This window comes from Protopterus annectens, chromosome 6.part0 (assembly GCF_019279795.1).
Source record: "Protopterus annectens isolate FY-2018-M chromosome 6.part0, PAN1.0, whole genome shotgun sequence".
In the NCBI taxonomy this organism is placed as follows: domain Eukaryota; kingdom Metazoa; phylum Chordata; order Ceratodontiformes; family Protopteridae; genus Protopterus; species Protopterus annectens.
The window spans coordinates 875,189,825-875,217,140 of record NC_056737.1 but is presented as its reverse complement, the minus strand read 5'-3'; the positions used below and the strand labels follow the sequence as shown (position 1 = coordinate 875,217,140).

Below are 27,316 nucleotides of genomic sequence, written 5' to 3'. Positions count from 1 at the left end.
TTTGCAAGAGTCGTGTAGCGTGTGCCACGTGTTCTCTTAGAGTCCTCCAGGAGAGGAAAAACAAATTAATCCTCAAGGGATTAATCAAGCCTTCCTTCGAGGAGGCTTTAGCTTCCTCTCTTTCTCCTTCTAAAAAGAAGAAAGCATCGGCTCCGACCAGTCAGTCAGAACCGACTGCTAAGAAATCCAAGCAGACTTCTCCATCGGCTCCACGGACTTCAGAGCCGAGGTCGGAACGGTCTGCCTCGATGCCTCCAGCCTCGACCCCTCTGGTTTCGGAGCCGAGGTCTGGGGCATCGAGAGGCGGGTCACCCTCATCGGCTCCACTGATATTGGAGCCGATCAGGGTTACCGGCTCAGACTCTTCCCCCTCGGAGCCGAAGTCCTTATCGGCACCGAGGGAAATTTCCTTGAAACCTTCCTCGGAGCCGATAGTTGAGTCCTTTCGGAGCCGGTCCCCGAGCCCTTCGGAGCCGATGGAGAAATCGGTTCGGGCCCGATCGGTATCCTCTAGGTCATCCAAGATGTCTGATTCGGACATCGACAGGGTGCTCCTTCGACTCTTCCAGTCTCCGGTGTTCCAAAAGCTTGTTTCGGCTCCAGCCCATTTGGCTTGGAGCCGATGGTCCACTCCCTTACTGTGGTTCCTCCTCCAGCAGCCGGCACCGTTGGAGCCGGTGCTGGTGGAACCTGTGGAGGTGTTAGGGTCGGGCCCGACCCTTGCTCCAACTCCGGCTCTTGGGTCGGAGTTCAGTACACGGACTTCTTCCTTCGGCCCTGGGGGGGAGGCTTCGAGATTGATGCTCTCGATCCCAAGTCTCCCTCTTGGTGCGTCGGCGGCGGGAGTACCGTCCACTGTCGTGGCCACAGAGGTGGGACCCTCCCAGGATTCTGGTGGTCCCGCCTTCAGGGCTATGAGGAGCGCTTTAGCCAAATCTTCCTTGGCTACCTCCACTGTTTCCCCAGCTACCTCCCTGCATACGGAGACTGGGTCGTTGGCAGTCCCCCTGTCTTTGGACAGCGGAGCCCCCGGACCTCAGGTTACCCCCGCTGGGGTTTCTCCCCCTCCTGGAGGTCCTTCTGAAGCCTCTTCGGAAGAACCCCCCAGGAAAAGGTCGTGCAAGAGGAAGCACGTGGACTCCCCTGATGAGTCTTTGACATCTGACACCGATCTCGATGGTGCAGAGGGGTCCCCTAAGTCGTCCTCGGATGATGTCTCCTTTGCAGACATCCTAGAAGCCCTGAAACAGTGAGGCGGCTGGCAGTCCAAACCTCCCTCTGCTGATGAGTCGGTGTTCCTGAAGGCCTTCGGGGCTCAGCCCTCCGCCTCCTGGGTGTCTCCGCCCTTCAACGAGCTCTTGGATGTGATCTGTTGGAGGGCGTGGGAACACCCAGACTCTGTGGAACCGGTGCCTGCTCGTCCGAACAAATTTCTCTCGGCGCCCCCTGATAGAGTTCCTTACTAAAGGTGTGGCTGTAGATGCTTTGGTGGTGGCATCTGCTACCCAGCAAGATGTAGCAGAGGCTTCTACGTCCGTCCATACTCCTAATAAGGAGTCTAGGAGCATGGATCGGTACGGAAAGCGCACCGTTAGTTCAGCGGCCTTTACACTGAGGTCTTTGAACTACCTGACACACTTTACCAGATTTCAGAGGGATCTGATTAAGGAGCTATCCGATACCCTCTTGGGTAACCTGCCTGAGGAGCTGGCCCAGACGGTTGGCTCTCAGCTGGCTACAATGTTGTCCAGTTCGAACTCGTCCATGAGGCTCATTTCGTATGCGGCCGAAGGGGCGAGTAGAGCGGCGGGTACAGGCATTGCTCTAAGTAGACAAGCCTGGCTCCGCCTGTGTCACTTCGCGGAGGCCTTTAAGTCTTCATTTGCCGACGCCCCCTTTGATCGGTCCTCCCTGTTTGGACCCAAGGTAAAAGACACACTAACCCGCTGTGAACAGGAGGGTAAGACTCTGACTGCCATAGGGGCACGATTTTCCACTCCCTTTCGGCCTTATCCCAAGGCTAAAAGAGGAGGGAAGATGTGGTTCCGTAGATCTCAGAAGCCTTACCCCTCTCAGCAGGAAGGTTCCCCTTCCAGAGGCAGAGGAGGGGGAAATTCATCCGGAAGACGCCGTCCCAGAGGCGGCAGAGGCCCTCGCAATACTGGAGACCGCGAGTCCTTTCGTGGCTCTTCAGCCTTTCATAGTCCCTGTGGGATTGCCCGGCTGTGCTGCTCCGGAGCCACTCTGGGGTCGTTTCTCGAACCACCTGAAGGCCTGGGAAGGGATCACTCAGGACTGATGGGTGCTTCGGATTATTGCCGGAGGTTACTCCATCCCATTCTCACCCCATCCCTCAGGCCAAAAAAATCCCTGACCAGTCACCCAGCCAACGGGATACCGCAGCCTCAGAAGTTTCAAAGCTGCTGCAAAAAGGAGTCATCCAAGCGGTCCCCGTAGACCAGATCGGATTAGGAACTTACTCAAGATTCTTTTTGGTGCCAAAAAAGACCAGGGACTTGAGGCCCATTTTGGACCTCAGCATCCTAAACCGTTCAGTCAGAAAGTCCAAGTTCCGAATGGTCACTCTACAAACCATTCTCCCATTGCTGGAGAAGGGTGTTTGGATGTGCACCATAGATCTCAAGGACGCTTATTACCATATCATGGTACATCAAGCGTCCAGGAGACATCTGCGCTTCAGCCTAGGAGGCAGTCATTTTCAGTTCCGTGCGCTGCCCTTTGGTCTCACCACAGCCCCCCGGGTGTTCACCAAGTGCTTGGCAGTAGTGACTGCTCACCTGAGAAGTCTAGGATTCCAGGTGTTTCCGTATCTAGACGACTGGCTCCTAACTGCCACCTCCAAGCATCTACTTCGGCGGAGCATACAAGCCACTATCTTACTGGGCAATTCCCTTGGAATCACCTTCAATTGGCCAAAGTCTGTATTGCGGCCGTCTCGACGAATAAGATTCATAGGGGTAGAGATGGACTCAAACCAAATGCGGGTCTATCTACCTTCGGACAGAATTCAAACCATACAAAATCAAGTTCGAGCCTTACTTCCCAGGTCCAAAGCCCCAGCCAGAATGGTCCTGCAGTTATTGGGATCCATGTCGGCAACAGTTCTTCTAGTCCCCTTGGCAAGGTTGCACATGAGAATCCTCCAGTGGCTTCTTTCAGCTCAGTGGTCCTTTCAGGAACTCCCTCTCAGTCACCTCATATGGATCACGGAATCTTGCAAACGGGACCTTCGCTGGTGGCTAGTGCCCTCCAATTTGGATCAGGGACGACCCTTTGTTCTTCCCCCTCCGGCCACTTTGACCACGGACGCCTCCCAGATGGGGTGGGGGGGGCATTCCCTGGGCAGGTCAGTCCAAGGCAAATGGCACCCGGAAGAGACTCTTCTTCATATCAACATCCTAGAGTTGAGGGCAGTACTCCTGTCCCTTCAAGCCCTTCACATTTATCTCCCCCAGGGCGTAATCGCGGTTCACTCAGACAACATGTCAGTTGTCTGGTACCTGAACAAACAGGGAGGGACCAGATCCTATCCTCTTTGCAGAGAAGCCATGAGAGTTTGGGAATGGGCAGTCTCGAACAAACGCTTCCTAGTGGCTATTCACATACCAGGCAAGTCCAATGTCATAGCCGACAGATTGAGCAGAACAATCCTCTCCCCTCACGAATGGTCTCTGAATATGACAGTGGCAAGTCAGAATTTCAGCGAATGGGGAGTTCCGTGTTGCGACCTCTTCGCGACTCCTCTGAATGCGAAGTGCAAGGAATTCTTCTCCCTAATCCTGGCTCCGGGGAAGAGCCCCATGGACGCATTAGTCCATCCTTGGCCCACCGGCTTGCTTTATGCCTTCCCTCCAGTTCCACTCCTCCCCAGGGTGATTCAAAAGGCATCTCTCTTGGGGAGCAAAATGATCTTGATTGCGCCTTACTGGCCTCGTCAAGTGTGGTTCCCCTATCTTCGGAAACATGCCCTGGAAGGTCCATGGTTTCTGGATCAAATACCAGACCTACTGGTTCATCAGTCGGGACTATTCCACCAGTCCCTTCACACCTTAAAATTGACGGCTTGGCTCCTCCTCTTCCGACGATAGTCAGGAGTCATACATTGGATTCGGATGTTATACACATATTATCTTCGGCCCATAAGTCTGCTACAAAGAAACTGTATTCTAGCAAATGGAAAAGGTTTGCTATTTGGGCTCCACTCCGGGGCCTGGACCCCATTTCTATCCCCGTGGCAGAAGTACTAAAATTTCTGACCTCTCTTTTCAATCAAGGTTCTTCAGTTTCTACCATCAAAGTACAATTGGCAGCAATTTCTAATTTTCACGAATCCATAGACCCACCTTTAATGAGCAACAGATTGTGTAAGACCTTCTTGAAAGGTGCTGCTCTATTAAGACCTCCGATTTCTCATCCTGCACCTTCATGGGATCTCGATATAGTATTACGCGCTTTGACTTCTTTCCCCTTTGAACCAGCAGCTACATGTGATCTAAAGTTCCTATCATGGAAGACGGCCTTTCTGGTGGCGATTACTTCTGCCAGAAGAGTGTCAGAGCTTCAAGCTTTGTCAGTGAAACCCCCGTACTTGGTTTTTCATAAAGACAGAGTATCCCTCAGACCAAATCCTTCTTTTGTTCCTAAAGTTTGTTCTACTTTCTGCTTACAACAATCGTTAGAGCTCCCAGTTTTTTTCCCAAAATACTCTAACAAAGCGGAATTCATATTCCACACACTAGATGTCCACAGACAGTTACGTTTTTATTTAGACAGGACCAAACAAACAAGGAAAACGGATCAGTTGTTTGTATCCTTTGCAGATAACAGATTGGGCAACGCTGTCACAAAGGTCACTATTGCCAAATGGATCAGGGACTGTATTACTCAAGCATATGTTTATTCTAACGAAGTGCTTACAACCTCTGTCAAGGCTCATTCTACAAGGGCTATGTCTACTTCGGTAGCATTTCATTCTAAGCTTGCTATTAGTGACATTTGTGCTGCGGCTACATGGTCTTCCCCGCACACCTTCATTTCCCACTACAAATTAGATGTGGCATCTAGAGGACGAGCTTCATTTGGCTCCACAGTGCTCAAGAGTGTTTTCCAATGAGCCACCCGGGATTTAGGTGCTAGGGACGCTGTCCCATCAGTTCAGAATGTAGGCGAGATAGGATCACATAACATCTTTGAGTTATGTACTCACCATAACTTCAGATGTTTGGGATCCATCTCTACATTCAATAACCCACCCTCCTTCCCCCTTCCTTGGAGATCAGAGGATATCAGAAGGTCCGAATCCTGTTTCATCTTGAAACATCTAACAATGTTATATAACCAAGTTGTGCATGTGTGCATGAATGCGGACAAACAAGATCTGGGGGATTAGTGGTGGTGCATCCTGGGATAAAGATAGCTCAGCCAATTAGAGGCCTCGCTCTATAGCATAAGCGTGCCGAGTCGGAGCCGAGGGATCGGCTCAGAACCCATCAGTTCAGAATGTAGGCGAGATGGATCCCAAACATCTGAAGTTATGGTGAGTACATAACTAAAAGTTCTGTTGTCTTTAGTCTAGTCTAGTCTGGTTCTAACTGGTTTGTTCCTTAAAACAGTCCTACTTTCCACTTCTAGAAAAGTGATGCTCTTTGGCGTCTGATAAAAGCTTGGCATTAGTTACCTGTTTTTAATGGGGGCAGGGGGTAACACCAACTATTTCAAAAATCTGTTTTATGTCTTTGCCATTTGCCTTTTAGGAAAACTAGTTTAGTTTATTATTTAAACAGTTTCATGCAACTAAATATAGATTTGTTTTCTTTTATTTGCAGAGGATGTTGGTGATGAAGGTGAGGAGAAAGAATATACTTCATATAGTATCAGTATTGATATTCACTATGGACTTAAGTCAAATAGGTGAGTAAACTTTATAAGCTTTGTAAAGCTCTTAAGATGAATTTGGCATAGAGACGTAGTTTAAATGTTCATGTATGCAGTACATCTGCATAGTCACTGCTTGGAGAGCCAAATGTATACTTCAGGATTGTAGCCAGAATTAGTTGCCCCACCTCAGACTGATGTGCAGAGACCCCTGCTGTATCTCTCTGCCAAGGTTTAGCTTGCCCATATTTCCCATAACTTCAGCAGACATCCATGCCACTTGCCTAATGTGGATAATTTTTGTCATGGTTGGGGTGTTCTCTCTCTAGGCTAGTGGAGCTGGCTCCATCTGTTTGTCTTTTGCTTTGGAAGTACAAATTTGTGGGGTTAGTTTGTTTTGGTACAAACTCATAGGAACCTGTTTGTTTCTTTGAAGTACTATTGTGCAAATTTTTATAATATTGGTGGATAATGTATGCTTCACATTTTGGGAAAGAAATTTTAAACCCCTTCCTGTTGGTAAGAGGTAATTTTAAGTGTTAAGCACCTTGCAGCACTGTTAAAGCTCTTGTGTTGGGGTAGAGCGTAAGTAGTGGTCATAATCAAACAGGGCTCTGAAACTAGCTGCTTTAAAATATGGGCTACGACTCTCATGGTGGAGTGGTGTGTATTTTATAGCTTTTAAAGATGCAGGATGGAAAATGCATTTGGCATCTGAGGTAAGACTAAATACATAGTGCTTTACACCTTTCTAAGCTACAAAACATTTTACGCTTGCCACCCCCCACCCTTTTTAGTTAATTGGTGCTGACAGGCAAGTCTTTGTAGCCAAATGTTAGAACTTCCAAAGCTACGGGACACTGTAGTGTCACTTGTAATTGTGGACATGAAGCAGGTAAGGCTTGTCACTAAAGATAATGTCTTCTATCAAAACATTATTCCATATTAAGCAATGTATTTCAAGAAATTCACCTAGAGAAGGAAATGAAGCTCAAAGTGAATATTGACTCTTTTTTTTTTTTTTTTTTTTTTTTTCCCCCCCAGATGTAGAACTTAATGTGATCAGTAATATCTTTGTTTTATTTCTTGCTTTCTGATAGGCTGAAATGTATTGATTCATTATTTTGCTCAGTTTCTATTTTTTATCAAAATTTGAGTGTGGGGTGGAGGGTGCTGATGTTGGTGGCTGGTTATCTCTGCTATCCAGATTTTTGCAGAATGTGCAGATTTTTTCCTTAAGTTTTTGACCTGTTCCTCATTCACTGTGTAGTGTTTTAGGCAAATCTCTGAATTTCTGTCGCTTACTGACTGACTGCTGGGCTTCAGATTCTATACCTTTCATAAAATGCATGCTAATACTATATCTGATTCTATCACCTTTTAAACTTTAAGAGCAATGTTTAAATTTTATTTATTTTTTTATGTATTTTGTTTTCCTGCTGTTTTTGGCTTTGCTGATTTTCTAGCAGTAACAGGTTGAGAAGTATATTTTAGTTAATGAATAGTTATTTTCTTGTATCTGAAAACGTATCTAAGTAAGCAGCAGAAAGTGACTATATTTTTTAAATGAATATACAAAAGAAATTGTATGTATAACTTGTAAATTTGTTGTGGTTGAAGTTTAGTATGCTTTATGGTACATTTAATGCATTTTTCCCTTTGTAGGTTTTTTGTGTGTGTGGGGCGGGGGGGGGTAGGTCAAGCTTGGCATGCTTTACTTTTATTAGGATTAATCTGTCCATACTGTTGGTTATAGCTGACTTGTCTATCCCTTTTTTATATCTAGACCTGATTTTCTTTAGTATTAGATGTTTGTACACCCCCCCCCCCCCGAGGATAAAAAGTTGGTGTGCCCATAAGCTATTTAACGTGCCTCTGCTAGGATAGTTATGCATGTTAACGTGTGTCTGAGTGACTGTAAAATACAGGATTATAGGAGGCTACTAGGCTAATGGCCCTGGGGCCCTTGCAAGCGTAACCAAGAGTTTATCCCCAAAAAGAAACCTCACTCGCACATGCCACCCCTGTCGGTGAGGGACACAGGTGTAACCCCTTGGACAAATTTGTGCTTTCCCATCCACTCATTAAGTTTGTGCTTGACTGAGGTCAGTGAGGTGCTCTGACATGTATGGGAAGTCTATTCCAGACACTGGGCAGCCTCTGGGAAACCTGTCTCCAGCAGGTTTTGTTGATGTCTCGTATTAGATTCAGGCCTTTAGAGCGCGTAGTGCATGCGGAGCAAGAGTTATGGATATGGAGCGACTCTTGAGTAGGGTCTGAGATTGCCTTGTAGGCAAGACATGTATCACCCCTGAGCAATCTGTATGATAGAGTGATGGTGATTTGTGCCTGTCTGCATAGGACAGGGTTTGGAGACCATGGATTATCTTTGTGAGGTGTTTCAGTGGCCTTTCTAGTTCCAGATGTTTGGAGAGGTACATGCCAAATGGGGCATTGTACTCCTCCCTCATTAGACCAATAACAAAGTACAAAGATGTAATCTCCTCCTTTTTTTTTTTTTTCGTGATGCAATCCCTTTACTTTTTCAGATGAGCCAAGTAAAAGGCTTTTCCGACCACTGCTGCTACAGAATGGTTGAACGTGAGTGTATCAACCTGAGTGCACCAGGTTGTGTTTAGGGGGGCTTGCTGCTGCTGTGGTAATCTGTAGGGGTTGTGTTTTTGCTGAATGGTGTGATACATTTTTTTGCGTTTAGTTTGAGGCCATGACTTTGGCATTAGTTAGTGGCTGTGAAACCCTCTTGCAGTATGTTAACATCATTTGGGGAGTCAGTGACTGCACCCAACTTGGTCGTCCACAGACTTGGTCATCCACAGGCCTTTTGTGTTTGCCAGGACCACCGAGAAGTAGATGCCAAACAGTAGGGGGCCCAGGACAGATCCTTGGAACTTCATTAGTGACTGGTCTGCTGTCGGAGGTGGACATGCCTGCTTTGACTGAGGGTCCTGTTGGTGAGCTAGTTGGCCACCCACCTGATGAGAGAGGGGTTTATGCCAAGTTGTTAGCTTTTCGATGATGCCTGGGTGGGTGGGGGTTGTCAGAGGCCTTGGCTAAGTCAAGGTAAGCTGTATTTCCTCATCTTGGGTGTTGGTGACTGTCTGAAAGAAGTCAGTCAGGTTCAACAGACTAGATCTGCCCGTGACTAGTCCGAACTGGGTGGGGTCAAGTGCTTGGAGATTGCTTATGTCCTTGTTTGAGATCAATAATAATATGCTCTATGGCTTTATAGATTAGATTTGTCAAGCTAATAGGGTGATGGTTTCCAGTGTCAGTAGTGGCATCACCTTGGTGCAAGGGGATGACTATGGCAGTTCTCCACTCTGCTGGAATAAAGTCTGTACTTGGGCTGTGGTTGAATAGGGTACTCCAATGTTGAAGCCAGTTCTTGCAGGAGATGGTGCAGAATACGTCCTGGGATACAATCCGGTCCCATGGGAGCTGTGTTCTTTGCCTTGGATAGGGCCTGCAACACTTGATATATAGAGATGTGGGACAAGTGTCTGGGATGTCAAAAGGGCCTTTGTGGGGGACAGGGAGTGAAGTTGACAATGAACCTGTCTGCCATCAGGTTGCAACCAACCTGGGATTTGCCACGGAGATTACTGACATAACTGACTAAGACTTAATGGTCTCCCTTTGTTTTGGAGGCTAGTTTTTATTCATAATGGACCTTGGAGGTTTTTTTCACTAGTTTGTGATTTGCTTGTTGAGGCTAAGGAGGGAGTTTTTCCAATTTGGAATTTGTTCCTTTTTACCCTTGGGACAACAGTTTCTTGCTTTTGTTGTAAAGCCTGTTGATACGGGATGTCTGCCTTGTTTCCTTGAGCAGATTTTAGTTCTGTTTGGTATGGCTGAGTCCATGCAGTTGTACAGGTCCTTGTATACTGTATTTGCATACTGTTCAGCATAGTTGTCTGCATCCTCTGGGGGGGGGGGGGTAGTGGTGTGAAGCTACAGAATGCCCTCCCTTAGGAGGTTGTCAGCTTTTGAGAAGTTTTTTTAGCTTGATTAAAACTGGGGGGTTGGGTGTGATAGAAACTTCAAATAAGACCGATCTAATCTCACCAGGGAAGAACATATACTATAGAAGTAGTGCAGTGGTTGCCCATGTTGGCGAGAAGCATGTACAGAGTGTTATCTCCCCTTGTGGTCTAATGCATTAGAATTGATGAAGCCAAAGAATTGTTGAAAAGAGCATTAGTGCAAGAATAGTTTACCCAGTCTATGGCTATGGTGGGGTAGCTTAAGTCACCAAGGATCAGGGTGCTGAGGGGTACCTTGATGTTTTCAAGTAGATCAGGTAAGTGGAGTGGGTGTTCTGATTCATGGAGGGAGTCTACAACTATATAGATGTATATGGATGTAGATTAGATGCGGGTAGACAGATATAGAGAGAGATGTGTGTGTGTGTGAAATATATATATATATATATATATATATATATATATATATATATATATATATATATATATATATGTGTGTGTGTATGTATATGTAGATCTGATTTTATACAATATATACACATACACACGTATAAAATTAGATCCTATATATTGTATAAAATTAGATCTATATGTGTGTATGTATATATATGTGTGTGTGTGTGTGTGTGTGTGTATGTATGTGTGTATATATATATATATATATATATATATATATATATATATATATATATATATATACATATATACACACACACACGTGTGTATGTGTTAGATACATAGAGAGAGTGAGTTGTAGAGATGCGGGGATATGGATATAGGGTTAATCTGGCTGCCTCCATATATGCAGTAAATATAAAAAGTGTACACACCTCTGTCTAAAATGCCAGGTGTTTAAAAACTGAGAACAGTAAATCATTTCAAAACTTTTCCCACCTTTTTAATGTGACCTGTAACCTGTGCAATTCAACTGAAAAACCTGTTAGGGGAAAAACGTACAATATGCTGGCTGCATAAGTGTGCACACCCTTAAACTATTACTTTGAAGCACCTTTTGCTTTAATTACAGCATCCGGTCTTCTTGGGTACACACCTGCCATCAGTTAAAGAAACTCTGATTAAGCCCAAGTAAAGTTCAGCTATCCTTGTAGGATTTTCCTGACGTTTACTCAGTTGCCTGCAGAGAGCTTATAAACTATTAGATCTCATTGTTGAAAGGTCATCAGTCAGGCGAAGGGTAGACTGCATTGGATATACCTGTAACACAGTGAAGACTGTCGTTAAAAAGTGGAAAAAATATGGGACAACAGTGATGTTACAAAGAACTGGACGTCCCTCCGAAATTGATGAAAAGACTAGATGAAAGCTGGTCAGGGAGGCTGCCAAGAGACCTACAGCAGCATTGAAGGAGCTGCAGGAATTTCTGGCAAGTACTGGTTGAAGGAGCTGCAGGAATTTCTGGCAAGTACTGGTTGTGTACTACATGTGACAAGAATCTCCTGTATTCTCCATATGTCTGGCCTATGGGGTAGGGTTGCAAGACGGAAGCCTTTTCTTACACATAACGTCCAAGCCCAGCTGAAACTTGCAAAACAATACATAGTCTCCTAAAAGCGTGTGGGAAAATGTTATGGTCTGAGACTAAGGTTTAACGTTTTGGTCACAATTCCTAAAGGTATTTTTGGTGTAAAAACAACACTTTGCCTCACCAAAAGAACACCATCCCCATGGTGAAGCATGGTGGTGGCTGAAGATGAAGAGGTATTTCACCTTGAAACACAACAATGACGCCAAGCATACATCCAAATCTACAAAAGAGTGACTTCACCAGAAGAAAATTAAAGTTTTGGAATGGCCCGGCCAGGGCCGAGACCTAAAACCAATAGAAAATCTGTGGGTGACCTGAAGAGGGCTGTGCACAACAGATGTCCTCGCAATCTGACAGATTTGGAGTGCTTTTGCAAGCAAGAGTGGGCAAATATTGCCAAGTTGAGATGTGCCATTGTGATAGACTCCTACGGAAGAATGAATGCTGCAATTTAAATCAAAAAGTGCTTCAAAGTATTAGTTTAAGGGTGTGCACGCTTACAAAACCAGCTTTATTGTAGGTTCATCATTTTTTATATATTTTTTTCTCCTAGCAGATTTGTTTTTTAATTGAATTGTACAGGTTATAGATCACATTAAAGGTGGGAAAAGCTTTGAAATGATTTATTGTAGTCTCTATTTTTATATCGCAAAAACCTGGCATTCCTTGTACAGTATGTCGACTATTCCACTGTCATTAGTTCTGCTGAAACTGTGCCTGAACTACAGAACTTAACCCAAACATCCTTCAGTGCTATTGAATCATGGTTGGCAGATGCCCAATTAATCTTGAACCCAAATAAAACTAACCTTACTCTTTCACTCCACTAAATTCAAAACCCAAACCACTTCAACATCACATCCATTAATGAGACTTTGATCGAACCATACCATCCACCCAACTTCTCGGTGTTCAAAATCTGAAGTTGGACTTGCACTTTGCCCAGACTGTCTAGGAAAAAAAACAAAGAAAATAGTTACCTTGTATATAGATGCAAAAACTACCTAACCACAAACTCCAGAATAACCACAGCCAGAACTCTTCTTCTGACAATTTTACTATAAGCCTCGCCCATCTTTACCAACCTCTCCAAATCGGACCTAATCAAGCTAGATGCCTGCTATGATACAACAGCTAAATTTGCCACTAGTTGTCCTCCTAGAACCCATCATTGTAAGCCTTTAAGACAACTGTCTTTGTTAGAAATACCCAACCAACTCATCCTCACACAACTCTCTACCATCCACCAAATATACTATAAACGTGTGTCTGTGTGTCTGTGTGTCTGTGTGTCTGTGTGTCTGTGTGTCTGTGTGTCTGTGTGTCTGTGTGTCTGTGTGTCTGTGTGTCTGTGTGTCTGTGTGTCTGTGTGTCTGTGTGTCTGTGTGTCTGTGTGTCTGTGTGTCTGTGTGTCTGTGTGTCTGTGTGTCTGTGTGTACTAGCCACTTGGACACCACAAAAAATAAATAAAAGAAACACATGAAATGAAGCAACTTAACCTACCCCCTCCCCAAGTGGGTGATTTACCCCAACCCCCCCTAAATATGCCTACTTTGAGATTGCTGTATACTGGGGGGAAAAGGGCAAAGTGGTGATCTGGGTTTTCATTCAAGTTTTCAGCATAGTTGTCTTGTGGGTGTGACTTTAGAGTAAGTGACATTTTGTTTGGACGCTTGTGTAAGCCAAAACTGTGAAGCTTTGACTGTTCCTTTCTTGTCTTATCCGAAACCACTTTGTGCAATGATGAGAAACCACTTATCCTACTTAATGCATGCGACCAAATTTGTTCAGAAGTGTACAAAATGTTTACTGTATCAGTGCACAGATATGGTTAATGTAGTCTGTTTATGAAGTATGTTTCCAAAACATAAAATGCTTTGTTTAAAACGTAAGCCGTGCACGTTTCCTGTCTTGTTATGCATTGTGTGTAAATGCTTTATTCTTTGTATCCCACAAAGTTGCTTGTGCATTTGTCATAGGTTGGTTTAATGCCTTTGAGCCTGAGTTGTGACTGAAAAGGCAGTCTGGATCAGCTTTCTCACCAGGTTAACAAAACTCCACTAACATTGGTCATACAGTATAAAACTGCTAAATCCTTCCACGTACAAGGGTCCAGGAATAATGTAGTTTGTCTTCACATTAGAATTTCTTTTTTATTTATGGAACTGATGCCCAGGGCCTTTGCCTGTTCAGAAATTCAGACTTTTTTGTCTTGCAAAAGGATTACCAGGTAGCTTAATTGTTCTAGAAAAATATTTACATTCTTGACTGCATTTTTGTAATGATAGGGAGTATATGATTCAGATCAACTTTTTATGTATTGTTAGCTTGATCTTTTGCATTGATTCTACCGGTTTACATTTATATTTGAGAAGTTGTTTAGCCTGTGTTTTAAATGTTTAGGCTTGATTAACTTTGGTTTGCACAAACTCCAACTTTTTTTTTTTCCCCACAGTTTGGCATTTATTAAAAGAACTCCCGTTCTTGATGCAGATAAGACCATCTCTTCTCAGCTTAGAGTCCTTACCCTCAGTGAAGATTCTCCCTATGAAACTTTGCATTCCTTCATTAGTAATGCAGTGGCACCATTCTTCAAGTCGTATATCAGAGAATCTGGCAAGGCAGACAGGTAACTTTATACAGTATGAAAGTGCAAAAAAATGTAAGTTGTGAAATGTATCTGTAACTCTCGAATGCTTATGACTGTGTTTAATATAGCTTGAGCAAATGAACTCCATGGGCTGATGGACTGTGCTCCCATACTATTATAACATGAATTAAGTTACTATGCTTGGACTCTTATTGCCATGATTTTCATGGGTTAGTAATTTACATTTCTGAAGCTGTCGGCTTGCGCTGGATGTCGTAATGTTGCATTCTGTAAGTCTAAACCGTTTTTATTATTTGGGTTTTTTATACATGTTTATTACTATTTTTGTGGTAGGAGTTTTTACCACTTGGATCCCACTTGCAGCGCTGATGGGAGTAAAACTATTTTAGGTTCATAGATTAGTACTAGGCTAACTGCCCTTGTGAGCCATTTTAAGCCTAGCCAATTGAACCCTGTGAGATTCAAACCCTGTACCTTGTATTTGTAAGGCAAACACCTTAACCATTAGGCCACCCTCCCAACCTAAACTGTCTTTCGGCTTTTCCCGGTTTGGGGTCGCCACAGCAGAACTCTGGTCTGCTAATGATTGGCAGTAGATTTTTACGTGCTGGCTTGCCGGGCCTAACACACAACCTTCAACGAAGGAATGCCCATTCACGCATGTCTACGCACAGAAGACGCTCTGAGAATCTTAATGTGCAACGTCTGTGAGGCGACAACGCTACCGCAGCACCACCACCGCAGTATAAATGATTAGCACTATCAAGACTCAAACCCAGGACCCTGTACACTATATTCAGAGCAATGTACCACTACACCACTTGAGCTGTCATGTGGTGGACCACTAGTAATGTCAGTATGGCTGCAGGTGCTGTCTTTGTCTGTATTGGGACCTTGTAAAAATATTTTACTCTGCTTAAGGATGATTTAATTCTGAATACCTTATCTGTATTCTTGAAGCAGAGGCTGAAGGTAACTGCCCAATGCATGTCTTTTGACCCTGGGAGAAGAGGCTGAGGGATTTAACAAAATATTCATCTGCCTTTCTTTACAGCCCTAACTGTATGGTTTGTATAGTTCTGTTGGCTCTTGCATGATAATTATATCCAGGATTTCCATGCACTTGCGTTGTGCTTCTCTCTTGCATGATAATTATATCCAGGATTTCCATGCACTTGCGTTGTGCTTCTCTCTACTCCTGAGAGTTCTCTGTTATATAGGATGATATTGGTGTAATTCGGCAAAAATATCTGCTGTGTCTTTACGCATGCACTTTTTGATTTAATACTGTTAATATTTCTAGCTTCTCACAAGCTGTGTGGTTGTAGATATTGAGAATGCACTAGTCTAAGTGGTATGGTTTGAGGGAGGATGTTGTACTTGTGTCAGCAGCTTATGAACTGGTGATTTCACCCATTGGTCAGACTATGTTGTGCAAGTGTGCACACTGGTTTCTTATCTTAGTTTCTGATGTTCCAAAACGCGCTTTAGACAATCGTATGAGTGAATTGTTTAATTTGACTTGTGTTCTTTCAAGATTTTGGCTCTCTTGTTTATAAAGTTTCTGACAGGAATTAAGTTAATGCTTAATTCCTTGTCTGAGACTTTTTTTTTATACGGTTTCTTTTATTGTGTGATTTTAGTCTTTATTAATTTTGGGGTCCTTTGGCAAATGTATTGGTGCCTTTTGTTAGATTACTGAAGTTGCTGTCCTTTTGCTTAGTGCATTATTCAGAGTAATATCACTGTAGAAATGGTCTCCTTGCTGTTGTAAGAGAGAATAGTGGGTTTAGTCCATTAGTTTTATTAAGCTGACCATGCAACCAATATTGTTATGGTTAGAATTTTGTCCTGTGACTTGATGGACTTGAGAGACTGTTATCCCCCCCCCCCCCAAAAAAAAAACATCTTTGTGTTATACACCTGAAATTCATACTGATTACAAAATATGCCTCAACATACAGCTTATATTCTAGTACCCTCAGACATGGGCAGGTATCGGACCACTTGTCGCCTTTTACTTCCAGATCCCTAGTGTTGGGTTCAGTACCACAGCTGTGTGTGGTGTGAGGGTTCATAAGCTGGTACTACGCTATCTGCCCTGGGGCCTATACAAGCCTAACCGTAACAACTCCCTGGCTTTGTCAGAAGCAACTCTGAACATAAATTGGCTCCTGCCTTTGTATAGGAATGATTAATTGGGCTTTGCTCAGGTAGTTCAGGCCCTTGACCCTGTCAGTTTGTTTTTTTTTTTCTGGGTAAGAAACAAAACAAAAAAAAAAAAAAACTGCTCAGCTTTCTGAAGGTTCATGAATTTGAACCACAAGTTGATTGTGAAGTGGACCGATTCTATTTTCTCTTTGGTTTCTGATTCATATTCTGAGGAGGTTATGCCTCAAAAAAGCAAAGCATACAAGTCCAGGACCAAACACGACTTCTAAGGTTTCAAAGCTTTAATAAATGAACTTGAAAACAGACTTAAAAATGGTAAGTGCTTTCATGCTTTACAATAGGCACTTAATCGGACATTTTAACAGGAAAACACATGCCCTTCTAACAGTAATCGATCAGTAATATAATTTATTATCTGTAAGTCATGTTTGGTTCTGGCCTTTTATGCTTTGTTTTTTGTGATTTTTTTTTTTTTTTTTTTTTTTAACTGAACGGGACCTTACTGCCTAAGATTCTGCTTGATTTACTTTGAGAGTATGCTTCAGGCCAGTTGCTTTGAAGGATTTTCTCTTTCTGAAACTATATCCAGAATGAATTGATTGTTTTACTTTGGATATAACGGCATTCCACAGTCACGAAGAAAGTATGATTTATTGCAACTGGCTTTTCCTTAACCTACTCCAATTCCTCATGTATTTTTAGCATTGGAGTATGTTTGGCACAGTCTGTAACTTGCCTGACAGCATGCTGTCCACAAGAAAGCAGATTGTGTGAAGCTCCTTTGTCTTATAAGTTTGTGTATACTAACCAAGCTCAGACCAGCAGCTATTGCTGTAGTGAAACCATCTGCTGCTAAACATGTGTTTAACACCAGTCCCTCACCTGACAAGGGGGGGGGAGGCTTGTGATTTTGGGGGAAAAGGTGTTTTCTTCTGCCACATACATACTTTGACAGGGGAATTCTAAACATGTTAGTTTATGCTTGCCTCTTGAGCACAAGAATTGTTAGAAATGTGCTCATGATTCTGCTGATGCCACTTTTAGGCCTGCTGCCAGTAGAACTTTCATAAGGAGGTTTGCGTGGTTGTGTACTTGAAACTTTCCGGAAGCTGTTAAATTGTCAGTTTATTTTTTTGGAATATCTGCTGTAGAGGTCAGTTTGAGGAAACTGAAGGTATTTCCAATATTTTTCAGCCTTCCTTCTCTAAGTTTACCAAGGAGTTTAATGTTACTCCTGCAACTTTTTTTTTTAAACAAAGTAAACACAGCAAGCTACTGTTAAATGCTTGAAGATAAATGGCAGAGGTTTTGCAAAGAGAGTCCCCCCCCCCCCCCGAACAATGCAAGTCTGTCTTGTTTTATTCTTTACCAGATGTAATGCATATAGCTAGAGTCTACTGCAGCAGCGTTAATGTAACAGATGTTCAAAGCAAGTCAACTTGTACAGTTGTACTTTCTGCAGTTTTTCAGCAAAATCCCCATAAGTTTTATGAAATGGGGATGAAAGCTTAACTTTTTAATCAAATCATATAACTGTATTCAAACCATTCTAGGAGTTTTTGCTTTTCTAATTCAAATCAAATGTAACCTTAACATATACCTGTAAATCATTATGCAGGTACCCCACCTTCCTTTATTTCAGAATGTTATTTTGCATTGGTGTTTGTGCCAGTAAGCAATACAGCTGTTCGTTAAATTAGCGTTCTCATCCGCATTCACAATTATCGTACAGCAATTCCCCCATTTCCACCTTTGGTCATAGTCGGTGTGTAGTTAAATGTCATAGAACAGCCTAGCCATCAGAATAACAAGCAGGAGGCCACCTTGCTAAACCCCTCGGTTACCTTCCTCTTTTCCGGGTGCTGCAAGCAGTCACTTAGCCTCATAAAAATGAGAGTCCAAGTCATTTTGAGAATAAAAGCCATTAATTCCACTGACACCAGGACCAAATCTTACACTTATCTTGCAGTTATCTTGTGAGTTTCCATTTGTCAGACACTAGTAAAGTTAGAGGGAACTACGGAGTAGCTCCGTTTATCCTGCTTAAAGTAGTTTCATAAAGTCATTCTAGATTCTTTGAACCTTTTAGACCAGATGCTCTTAGTGTTTCACTGTTGCAGTCATCTGCTTGCAGGTAGCCCTCAGTTGGCCTGATTAACAAAGTCTTGGGTCCTGCGTCAGTTGCTGTCCCTTCTTCCATGATGTCAGGTCGTCAGGGGTATAAAACATGCAGTCAGTGCCATTTTCCCAGTTTTGCCGTGCGGTGCCCGAAGCAGAAGCAGTTCGCAAGTGCTGGTCATCTGACTCCTGAAATTTTCGTTTTAGAATTTCAGAACCGAAGTCTTCAACTAAAGCTAAGTACCCCGTTGGGGGAAACTTTCTTGCTCCTTACCGATGTCAGTAAAAGTTAACTGCATTACTTGTGGAAAGCAAATACCTCATAAAGACTTTCATTCGTACTGTATTCCTTGCCTAGACCCTGACCACTACGTACCTTGCTGTCGGTTTTGTGCTTTATTTAATCAGCGCACTACCAGTCTGTATATTTTCGCCTCTAAATATTTTTGTTCTCTGTTTAATTATCCAGAAATGTCATCTGTTAACCATCCGACTACCGGGATTCCGAAAAAATGCAAGGATAAAGATAAGAGGCCACCAAGGTCCAAAACTGCCACCGACGCTTCTAAGTCAGTCGCCAGTTTGCTTGAGCTCAGTGAGGTGCTTTCGCAGCCCCTGATGCCCGCTACATCTGATTCGCAGGCCTCTGAGACCCATTTGGAGTAAGTATGCCGTAAGATGCTTCAACTATGGAATCCGCGGATGTGTCTACCTTGGATGGTTTCGGAGCCGCTGTGCAGGCACCAGCTTCTGAGGGTGTATTCAGGCCTACGGACTTGCATATTAAACAGACGCCTCCTTCTCTTAGGTTAAATCTCGAACCATGCCTAAAAAAAAAGACGCCCAGGCCTCTATGCCTAAAAAAACAAATAAGAATGGCTGAAGATCTAATTACTCTAATCAGGGGTAGCCAACCCCCCATCCCCCTTAAGATGCCTAGGACTGAAGTTGTTTGAGTCATCTGACCAGGATTCTGTTTTTTCTGATTCTTCTGATCTGGATTTGCCCTTTGCTACTTATGAGGATTCTAATGCAGAGGACTCTATTCCCTCTGCCTCCCCTCCAGAGGATTTTACTTTTGGTGAAACCTTACAAACTCTAAGGGAGCATTTCCACTGGGAAAGCCAGGATTTTTCTGATTTTAAAAAAGCGGCTCAGGGATTTCTTACTCCTGCTTCAGCATAGGCCTTTAGCTATGTCTCCTGTACTAGACATTGTTGTTGATGCTTTTTCGGAATCTAGTTTGGCCCCCGATTCCTTGCCTCCTGCCCCCAGAAAACCTGACAAGATACTACAGGGTCCTTGAGTCTCAAGTTCCTTTTTAAAAAATCCAATTGTGGATCCAGAGACCATTTCTCAGGGGCCCAAGGGCATTAAGGCTTCTACTGCTAAAAATCCTACCTCTTCTGATAGACTCCAGGGCACTGGATAGATTGGGTAAAAAGGTTTACACTTCTGCAACCTTGGCCATTAGGGCTTTAAACTGTCAGTTTCTTATGTTAAAATATCAGTAACATGTTACTGTATTGCTTAAAGAGAAGATGATTCCTGACTGTGTGAAAATAAAGAATTACAGGATTTAATGCATTCTGCTGAACAGGTTGGAAAACCTACTTTGCAATATGGTTTTGATTTAGAGGCCTCTTGCAGGGCTGCTTTTACTGGGTCTGTGCTCAGAAGGCATGCTTTGCTTAAGGAGCAATCTTTACCTGATCATGTTAAAGCTAAATTGTTGGATGCTCCCTTAAATCAGGACCGCCTGTTTGGCAACAAGGCTGAGGAAGTTCTTAAAAAGATGGAAGATGAAGCTAAATCTACGCAAACTGTTAGATTTCTTACAAGTTCAGCCTCCTAGATTTAGTAGGCACTGACCCTCTAAAAATTGGTCCTTTCCAGCCCCTTCCAGGTCTTCTCAAGCCAAACTCAAACACAGCAGAAACCCCAAGTTTCAGTCCCAGGGGACGTACAGGACTAAGCAGTGGGGGGCCTCCAAATCTGGGAGTAATAAGACCCCCCACATGGTAAACTGACTCTCTCAATGACTTCCTTTTAAAATTTCCAGGCACTTAACTGACTGCCCCTCTGGGGGGTAAGATTGCTGTTCATGCAAAGAACTGGGAGCTCATTACCAGGACAAACTGGTTTTAAATAGTGGTTCATTGCCTCCTGCATTCTTCTAATTCCATATGTAAGGCTGCATATGAGGAAACTGCAGTGGTATCTAAAATGCCTATGGTGTCAACATTCTCAGGCTCTAGAAGCAATGATCCCCATCATACCTTGCCTACGCCTAGAGTTCCTTTGGTGGGCAGAGGCCTGCCATCAAAACAGGGGAATACCTTTCACACCACCCCCTGCTGCCCAAACCCTAACAGACGCATCAGACTATGCATGGGGGGCTCACCTGGCAGGGAAGTGCATTCAGGGCAAATGGAACCCAAGTCAAATCCACCTGCATATCAAAAAAAATGTTAGCTGTACAGAATGCTCAGACAGCCTTCATGGACCACATTCTTCCAGGATGATTAATGGTAAAGGCGGACAACACCACTGTTGTGTGGTACATAAACAAGCGGGGGGGGGGTTACACATTCTTACCCCCTCTGCAGACTAGCCATGGCATTGTGGAACACAGGCTTGAGCTACCAAGTGCACATTCAAGTTCAATTCCTGCCAGGAAATTAAATACACTGGCAGATGGACTAAGCAGAAACCTCATGGACCCACACGAGTGGAAACTGGAACAAAGGATTTTCAACAAGTTGACAAGCAAATGGGGGAGCGCAGATATAGACCTATTTGCCTCTCCCCAGAACTACCAGTTGGACAAATTTTGCACAAGGACTCCCCACAAACAAGCCTGAAAAGTGGATGCTGTGTCCTAGAGCTGGAAAAACCTATCTGTCTATGCCTTCCCCCCTCTGCCTCTGCTCTCCAAAGTACTACTAAAGGTCATACAGGACAAACCAAGGATTATTTTGATTGCTCCAGACTGGCCATGCCAACACTGGTACCCCCTCCTGCGTAATGTCACGGCTCTCCCCATGGCACCTACCTCAGACTTCCTTCCCTGTTGTCCCAGCAGGAGAACCAGATTCTGCACCCTCAGATTCTAACACTGAACCTTGCAGCCTGGCTAATTACCTAATCTCTCCTTTACCATCCCTCAGTAAACCTGTGATGGATATCATTTTAGAGGCAAGGAGGCCTAGTACTAGAAAATATTATGCTGAAAAATGGAAAAGATTCTGTGCGTGGAATCCATCTCAAGGGATGAGCACAGCAGCGCCCAATTTACCTCCGATTTTACAATACTTAACTGAGATGCTTCACAAGGGCCTGTCTTTTTTTTTTTTTTTTTTCCCCCTCCATTAAAATCCACGCTTCAGCCATTTCATCTCTTAACACAGAACCTCCCCTCTTCTCTCATCCACTGCTCAAGCAGTTCCTTAGAGGGGCCAGAAATTTGAGACCACCCAGAAGAGCTCCAACCCCAGCCTAGGACTAACTTTTTTTTTTGGAGAAACTCTACCTCCTTTCGAGCTAGCTGCTACTGCGGACTTAAAATTTTTTTCTTGGAAAACTGCTTTCCTTTTAGCAATCACTTCAGCTAGAAGGGTATCTAAATTACAGGCCCTTATGGTAGTGGAGCCTTTCATCTTTCATGCGGACAGGGTGTCCCTCGGAAGCAGTCCATCCTTCATGCCCAAGGTAGTATCCAGTGTGCCTTTTATACGGTCCATTCATTTGCTAACCTTCTTTCCCAATCCACAGAACAAAGGGGAACGTGTACTGCATTCCTTAGATGTGCACAGACAATTTGGATTCTGCTTGGACAGGGTTAAACCTCAAAGGAAATCTGAACAACTGCTGGTGGCATTTGCTGGAGGGGCAGAGGGGAAGGCTATTTGAAAGCAAACCATTTTCTAAATGGATAGGCCATTGCATTAATTTCTGCTATAAGCGTCATTTAAAACCTGTCCCCCCAGGGTATCAGACCTCAATCCACCAGGGCTGCATCTACCTCTATAGCCTTTCTCAGAGGTGTGCCTACCAGGGACATCCTAGAAGCTGCTACCTGGAGTTCTGTACATACCTTCACCAAGCGTTATCATTTGCCAATTTTCTCTAAATCCAGAACTGGCTTTGCCACTGCAGTCTTGCAGGGTCTTATAGCTGGTCCTAATGCTATTTAAATTCCTCCTCCCAACCATAGTTTTGGGAATCTACCCAAATGTAATGACTGCAACAATGAAACACTAAGAACATAGTACAGTTGTGTACACTTACCATAAATGTAAATGTTAGAGTGTATTTACTGTTGCAGTCCTGGTTACCCTCCCTCCAGCCCCCTAACTTCTTTTGGTTATACCTCGACTTTCCTTTACTATGCTTAAAAGCTTTTTGGTGTATTTGCTTTTTTGTTGGAGGTATATCTTTGTACTTTTATATTTTAATTGCTTCCCATTAGGGGAGCACCTGACATCTGGGGCAAGAAAAACTGATGTAACTGCGTTGGCTGCATGACGTCTTGGGAAGAAGGGACAGCAACAGACGTGGGACCCAGGACTTTGTTAATCAGGCCGACTGAGGGCTACCTGCAAGCGGATAACCCCAAATGTAGTGACTGCAACAGTGAATGCACTCTTTTTAACATCTACAGTTATAAGTGCACACAACTGTACTTGTCAACTGTCATGACCTATTTTGGCAGTTAAATGCTAGTCATGGACTTGCTTCTCAGAATAGTTCTAAAGAACAGCCATGGCTGCTTTCAGGGTCAACACAGTAGTATATCTTAAAGGCAACACCCCTTTTCTAACCTGTTTTACAGCCCCCTACCAACCATCAACAGGAAATGACTATTAGATTATTCTATGTTAATACTTTCCACTACATGTTAAGATGCAGTTTTAAGGGTCCGTAGGGAAATATGTTGTCCAAAAAAAAAAAAAACGCAGTTTTAGATTATAATTGTACTGATGCATAGTAGTATAGAATCTTTCTGCAAACCTTAACAATTGGGTGGAATGTGTTCCTGACCCCTTTGGGGAAAGGATTCTCCAGTTTGTCATATTCCATTGTAAAACTTGCTGTCACTCGTCAAGTTTTATCTAACTAAGCACCTGAAGAGCTTTTGCCATCCCATCTGGCTTTGGTACTTGATTCTTGCATTTCTATGTATTACCATACCTGCTGGTGTAAAATGTTTAATATTTTGTTGATGTTTAAATTGTTCTTGTCCTTTACAAATAAAGGAATCCATCTGTTTCTGCCAACCTGGTGATGTGCTGAATGTTAATTAGTTCTAATTGAAAAATGGAATCGAGTGGAATATTAATTTTACCATTATAAATCAGATTTGAAAGACTATTACTTGATTTTAATGCACATTAATCCAGCTTTCAAATGTGCACCTTGCATGTTGCAGCCTAACCATGGTAAAAGCAACAGATTTTAAATGCAACAGTGTTGATTAACATCTTTTTATACATGTGAAAATGACCCTGTATGTCGCACAAAGCTTAATGGCATTAGTGTCTTTGCTTGATTTTTTTAAGTCCATTTAGTTTAATATTTTGTCATGGTATTACCTGTTGAATCTAACCTTGGCATAGTTGTCTTTCATAAGTATTTCCACTCCCCCCATTCCTTTGCATTGTTCAGAATTTTATAAAGCTTTCAGTATGTCCTTAATACCTCTGTAGGATCTTTGGTTATTAGGTTGCCTTAGTTTTTCGTCAGCTTTTTCTGTTGTATAAATGCTTTTGCACTCTAGAATTATCAAAATATTTTCCAGTAAGCTTTATAAAATCGTGCATATTGCTGAAAAATATTTTCTTTTGTCACTCTGCATTTATTTCTTGCTTTCTACAAAACTAACTTATCAGCCCCTCTAAAGAATTCTGTTTTGCATGTCTATGTCCTATTTCTTCTGTGGTTTTAAAGTCAGTTTTCAGTAAATCCCACACTCTTGCTACCCAGCTGAAATGTAAATCTTCGGTAATAGTTGGAAACCTATCCACTATCCATTCCTTAAGTCTGCTGCTTTTTAACATGCAAAGTTCCTCTGTCTCACTTCAGCACCCTCACCTTGCATCATATAGATTTTTTTTTTTTTTTTTTTTAACTGATGCATGATCTGGTGTAGATGTGGGATGGATTTCTGAGCTCCCAATTAAATACTCATGCCCCTGTAAAGTATAATTGCTATCCAGTCTTCAAAGGTTGTGTTTTGGGGAATATGTAAATTTAGTTCTTGCTAATTTACATAATCCATGTTGAATTTTCTCATTTCTTCAGAAATCTACTTTTTTTTTCCTTTACTTGGTTCCCTGGTACATCTCACTGTAGCAGATCACTTTCTAGTCCCTGCCATAAATGTGTGCCAAAAGCGTTTCTACCATATTTCTTAAGGTCTGTAACAGCAGTATAAATACATGCCAACATATCCTCCCTTCCGGTATTGCTTGATGTTACAAATCTACCATTACTTTATTCTACCACTTCTGGGTCCCCTCTGGTAATCACTGTTACCCTTTTTTTCCATTGTCCTTCATATTCCAAGGAATGTCCCTGACATAGACCCTTAATTTGCTCACTTGTATCCAAATGCTTTTCATCTAACCTATTATTTGCACCCTGTACTTGGTGAGAGAAAACACACTGTACCTTGTGTATACATGTAAGACCGTTTATATTCCTTGTTATTGACAGAGCACATGTTGTGATGTTATAACTTCCACTTGTTACATGTAATGGTTCTTTTGACAGTTTGCATCTTGCAGCTGACATGCACACTAATAATTGTAGGCTGATCCTGTATTGCTGCTTATTTCTGTTAGTCACATCTTAAGACTTTTTTTTTACTTCAGTGAGCACAGTCAAACTAGCTTAAAAAAAAGTTCAACCTCCTTTCCCTTTAAACTTGCAGCAAGCAAGCTTAATTTTATAAACTTTCCAAATAGGATGTTTGCACCTCAGTAGCAGCATTTTACCCAAGTTGATGATTACAACTACAGGTATTAACTGTTTCAAAGTTATTCAGAACTAATGCACAGGCTAGAGCCTCTGCTTTCCAGTTGGACTGCTATTCGATCTTAACTCTGTTCCCTTCACAAATGTGGAAACAGCATGTGTGCTTTTTATTAAACATTTTATCTTTAAAATGTAGTGTGACCTAATTGTAAATTAAGTTGTGAATCGTTGCACTGTAATGCACACTAAGGTTTCTTGGAGGCAGTTTAAATATTTGCTTCTCTCAGATATAAACCTCATGTATTTCTTCACTTTACTTTCTCTGAGCTACTTGCCAGTGCCCCTTTAAGTTAACTGCATTGTACATTGCTGTTCCACAGAAGAGGTCACTTATAACATTGTCTAACTGTATAGACTGGTTGAAGTCTTTTACCATTGTGTTTTTACTTGGCTAGATCCAGGCATTTACAAAAAGTGGATATCTGGGGTATTTTTTAATTTTATATGATCAGTGCATATTTAACCCCCCCCCCCCATTAGCCGAGATCACATTAACTTGTTTTCTATACTTTTTGCTGTGTAAAGCCTTGTTACTAAGAAATGGAGTAATATCACTAACTCATTCAGCAGTTACTGGCCCTACTTCATATTTACTCCTAATAAAATATCATGCAATATGCATGTTAGAAAACTTTATGCAAATATACTAGAACACATTTTTACTTATCAGTTCTGCAGTCCAAGTGACTTTCTAAACATTTAGTGGCATATAATGTAGGTTAACCTTTACAGTTTGTCTACAGACTTTGTCTTCATTAACCTGTTGTACGTAGGCAATTTGCATGTTTTTTAAACTACATCTAGTGGGATTAATGCTTTATAGTTGTCCCACTTTTCCCTCATTACTTTTCTGGTTGTTGGACTTACTACTGATCATCTTTCTCCTAGTATTGTTTGTGGTTTGAGCTCAAGGTACTGCTGAGTGTTAAGGTACTGCTGAGTGTTCTTTAGACTTTACTGTTTTCAAGCCTTTCTTTGGAACAGTGAAAAATGTTTCACCTGGCAGAGCATCTCTGGGGACTTCATTGATCAACCGTCTGTCAGTAAGAGAGTTTCCTTCAGCTTGCCTCACATTTTGGAGTAAGTTCCCCCTTGTAGCCTGTTCTGTATCAGCAAATTACTTTATAGTCCAGGAGAGAGATTCTGAAGATGTTGGAACATAGTAACTTGAATTTCATACCTGTGCCTCTACATCACCCCGATTGCCTCTTCTACTACTGTTTTCATTGGTAGCTTTCTGTTGGTATAATCACATCTTTACTAATATAGGTCTTGACTACTTTCAGATGGCCAGATTTGGAGGACAAAAACTGTGCCCTCTGTTAATCCTGCTGTGGAACACCAGTCCAGCTGCTGATGATTTTCATAGTCATCAACCTCCAATTTCTCTGGTATAGCAAAAAGTCTTCGGTTCTGATATCTTATTCCATCCATCTAAACCTGTTGGTATATCAGATCTGGCTCTTGGCCAAAGCTGGAACTGTCAGCCTTGGGGCTGTACCTCTTCGTAATGGCTTGCCCTATATCCCCTCAGGTCTTGCCACCTTCACTATCAGAAATGGTCTGGAAAAAATTGCATAGCAAGTGCATTTTTTCCATTTTTTTTCCTCTTCTACTTAGTTTATAGTTTGTTTCAACTACAAGTTATTTGCTAGACTGTTGTGTGATGTGTTTTAGGTTAGTGGAGGTTAGTTTCTTGTAGTGGCCCCTCTTACTATTCCTTTCTTAAATTCTGGTTATTACTTTAAAACTCTTATTGGTGTGTTGCCTTGTATAGTAATGATTAGGATGTTTTGTATACCTTGCTTTGTTTGTTGGTCTAGTTGGTTGTTTATCATAACTGAAGGAAAATCTCCTACTGCATGTTTCAAGAATTGTTGATTGTGGGCACAAGTTACCCCCACAAAGACAGACATGATAGGTGTATCTACG

General features: G+C 42.6%; 1 protein-coding gene across 1 annotated transcript in view; it reads left to right on the top strand.

The window, feature by feature from the left end:
• DYNC1H1 (dynein cytoplasmic 1 heavy chain 1) overlaps positions 1 to 27,316 on the top strand; it is a 3,754,902-nt gene that overhangs the window by 52,302 nt on the left and 3,675,284 nt on the right. The window contains exons 2-3 of the mRNA XM_044073590.1: positions 5,847 to 5,931; positions 13,901 to 14,074. Coding sequence (XP_043929525.1) covers positions 5,847 to 5,931; positions 13,901 to 14,074 — 259 coding nt within the window. The remainder of the gene's footprint in view (positions 1 to 5,846; positions 5,932 to 13,900; positions 14,075 to 27,316) is intronic.